A 2,846-nucleotide genomic window follows, 5' to 3' on the forward strand; every position below is an offset into this window, starting at 1 on the left:
TGGGCATGGTGCAGGGGTGTACGAAACACGTGTCACCGTTCTCTCATTCTGAGAATTCTCTCAGCCAGTGTGTCATGGGGCCCCTTTTACCGATGAGGAAAGCAGGCCCCAATGGTCTAAGTGGTCCAACAAAGGTCAACGCTCCCTCAGTGAGTGGCAGGTATGAGAGGCAGGCTGATGCCCGGCCACTCGAAAGTTGGGAGCCTCAGAATAGCAGTCAGAAGCATCCTTACCCACCTTGCAGTGGCTGAACTGGGCTCTAACTCTGGCCCATGGGCACCAGGATCCCAGCCCTACGTCCCTGTCCCTTCTGCCTAGACCTCCAGGTCCATCAATGGGCTCAGGCCGCCGCCCAGCCCAGGCTGGGGTGTCAGCAGCACACCTGGGCGGAAGGAGCAGGGTCAGGACTACCTGAGGCTGGGCCTCATCCAGCACCCACCTGGGACACCCGCAAGCCGTGAAACGGTTAAGGCTTCCCAGCCCCACAGAATCAGCTCACTATCATCCCTAATACAGATCGATACTCACCAGGCATCCGACAAAGCCAGCTCTCTCACTCCCCTGCCCTCCACAACATGAAAGACCTTCTAAGCCTCTCTTGGCCGGGCTGCAGCCACTCACGCCCCCTCCCCGGGCCTCATATCCATGTTGCTCTGAATCGGATCGAGGGGGAAGATGCAAATCGATAGACCCCCATTGATCATCCCTTCTCTGCTCCATCCCGCTGACATTTTGTTACCCCTCCCCTGTAGCTGGCCAGGCTAATGGGGGTCTCTGCCTCCCACGTAGGTAGGGGGCCTCTTGGAAAGCCCTGATTGCTCTGCGGCCCTGGGCCTCCGTTGCAGTGAGGGGCTGCCAACACAACATATGCTGCCCGCCTGCCGGCTTTGTCTGCAATAATAAAAACAGGATTTCTCTTCCATTTCAGCCCTGAGTCCAATTTATCAAGCCTGGCGCTGATAATCTGCTTCTCCCGTTGGCGGCTGGGCTTGGGGATGAATAGGGACGTGTGAACGTAGAATTACCATGATCAGATCTCTCTGGGCCAGGAACAAAAACCACATTAGGCTCTTACAATGCGTCTCCATCATCGCAGACATACAAAGGGGCCGAAAGGAAGGGGGCGGCCCCGAGATGCAATGCTGCAGTCCTTTCACTGTGAGAGACAGAGGAAGCACAGCGTGAGGCCCAGGCCGGGTTCTCTGGGGGAAGTCACCCGCTGCCCTGCGCCTCGGTTTCCCATTGGGGATGCCTACCTCACGGGGCTGCTGTGAGCACCCAAGAAGAGCCTGATGTGAAGGGCTTACCTGACGGGCAGCAGCTGCTCAGTAAATGGCAGCCCCTGCAGCCACCTTTAACAGAGTGGCCACACGTGAAGATGCTACACTGGGCACATGTCCCGTCATACTGCAGATGTCACACTGATGCAAAAGCACTTGGAACCGGGCTGGTGGGCACACGCTCCATGAGCAGCCCGTCCACCCCGAGGTGCCCCCTGTGAACCAGGTGGCAGAGGCCCGTGCGAGCTGCAGTGGGGCTCCGGGCAGATGGATACCCACCGTGTCACGAGTCCCCGGTGGCTCCAGAGAACATCGTAACAAACGCTCGGGACAGGCGGGCCACGCACAGCTGGAAGTCGATCAGACCCCATAAATGCCGAGCAGCCAGCATGGTGACTATCACTGCCTGGTACGTTACAGCCCGCGGGAGCCTGCAGTCCGCCACTCACGCTGCCTGCCCCTGAACTCGGTCACCTCCGCCAAGGGACGCTTCAGGAGCAGATGGATCTGGAGAGAAAACTGTGAGACAGCGGGTCACGGCCCGTGGGAGCTCGGTGGGGATGCAGGGATGTGGTCCCTCCGGGGAGGGACAGGGCCTAATCCCCCGTTAGCATGCAGCGGGGAGGCCCACCCTTGAGGCGGCTCCCAGGAGGCCTGACTGACGCCCCATGGACAGCCCCTCTGAGTATCCCATTGTTCTCCCTCCCAGTGACAGAAGGAACGGCCTATCGGCACGTTTCAATCTAAATGTAGATGCGGGTCCAGCAGGGCCGCACCGATCCTGGCATATGCTCCCACTTTCTTCTCTGGGAGGAAGGACCGAGGCGGGGCAGGGAAAGTTCCTGCCCAGGATTAGGCTGGGGCAGCCAGGGCCACGGCCAGGGGTCTGAGGGAGGCAGCAGGCACAGGACGGGCACCTAGCGGGGGCGTCTGTTGCCTACCTAGGCCCCCAGGCCCTCACAGCTGCCACCTGTGACTGCAGCCCATGGATGGGTCGTGTGGTCGTCCCCCTGGGAGGAGGCCTCGTGGCTGCCTACTCGCTGCCTGCTGTTCGTGTCATCGTGGGCCCCGCCCTGCTCGCTGACCCTCTCAGTGGGCAGTAGGGTCAGACCCCTGGAACAAGACCTGGCAGTGTGGCCGCCAGCCGGGCATCGGGGGCACAGTGCTGGGTAGGTTTGGGGTCGGTACGGCGGTCAGAGCACAGGCTCAGGAGCTCGGGAGCCAGACAGACCTGGCCCAGGTCCCAGTCCTTCTGACTTGCTCGAGAAACAGTGCCGCAGCCGCCATGTTCATTCCCCCATACAGGGACAAACGGCCCCTGCAGCAGCACCTGCCTTAGGGTGGCAGGGGTCAGGGGAGCTGGAGGCCTGGCACAGTGCCCGCGCACAGGAAGAGTCAATGGCGTCACCATTAGCCGGCCAGACCTTCGGTCCAAGTGCCTGCCCATGGCCAGGGGATGGACGGCCAGGCTCTGGGACCTGTGGGGGTCTCTTGTAGCCACTGGCCGGAGTTGAGGAGGGCCTCAGAGACAATGACTTGGGCCCAGGTGTGCCAGCGCCCCCCCCC

The 2,846-nt window shown here is 61.3% G+C and overlaps 1 protein-coding gene across 1 annotated transcript in view; it reads right to left on the reverse strand.

The window, feature by feature from the left end:
* Window positions 1–314: 314 nt before the first annotated feature.
* KIF26A (kinesin family member 26A) overlaps window positions 315–2,846 on the reverse strand; it is a 100,088-nt gene continuing 97,556 nt past the window's right edge. Inside the window, exon 13 of the mRNA XM_019639207.1 lies at window positions 315–382. Coding sequence (XP_019494752.1) covers window positions 315–382 — 68 coding nt within the window. The remainder of the gene's footprint in view (window positions 383–2,846) is intronic.

Source organism: Hipposideros armiger, unplaced genomic scaffold (genome assembly GCF_001890085.2).
Source record: "Hipposideros armiger isolate ML-2016 unplaced genomic scaffold, ASM189008v1 scaffold_43, whole genome shotgun sequence".
In the NCBI taxonomy this organism is placed as follows: Eukaryota; Metazoa; Chordata; class Mammalia; order Chiroptera; family Hipposideridae; genus Hipposideros; species Hipposideros armiger.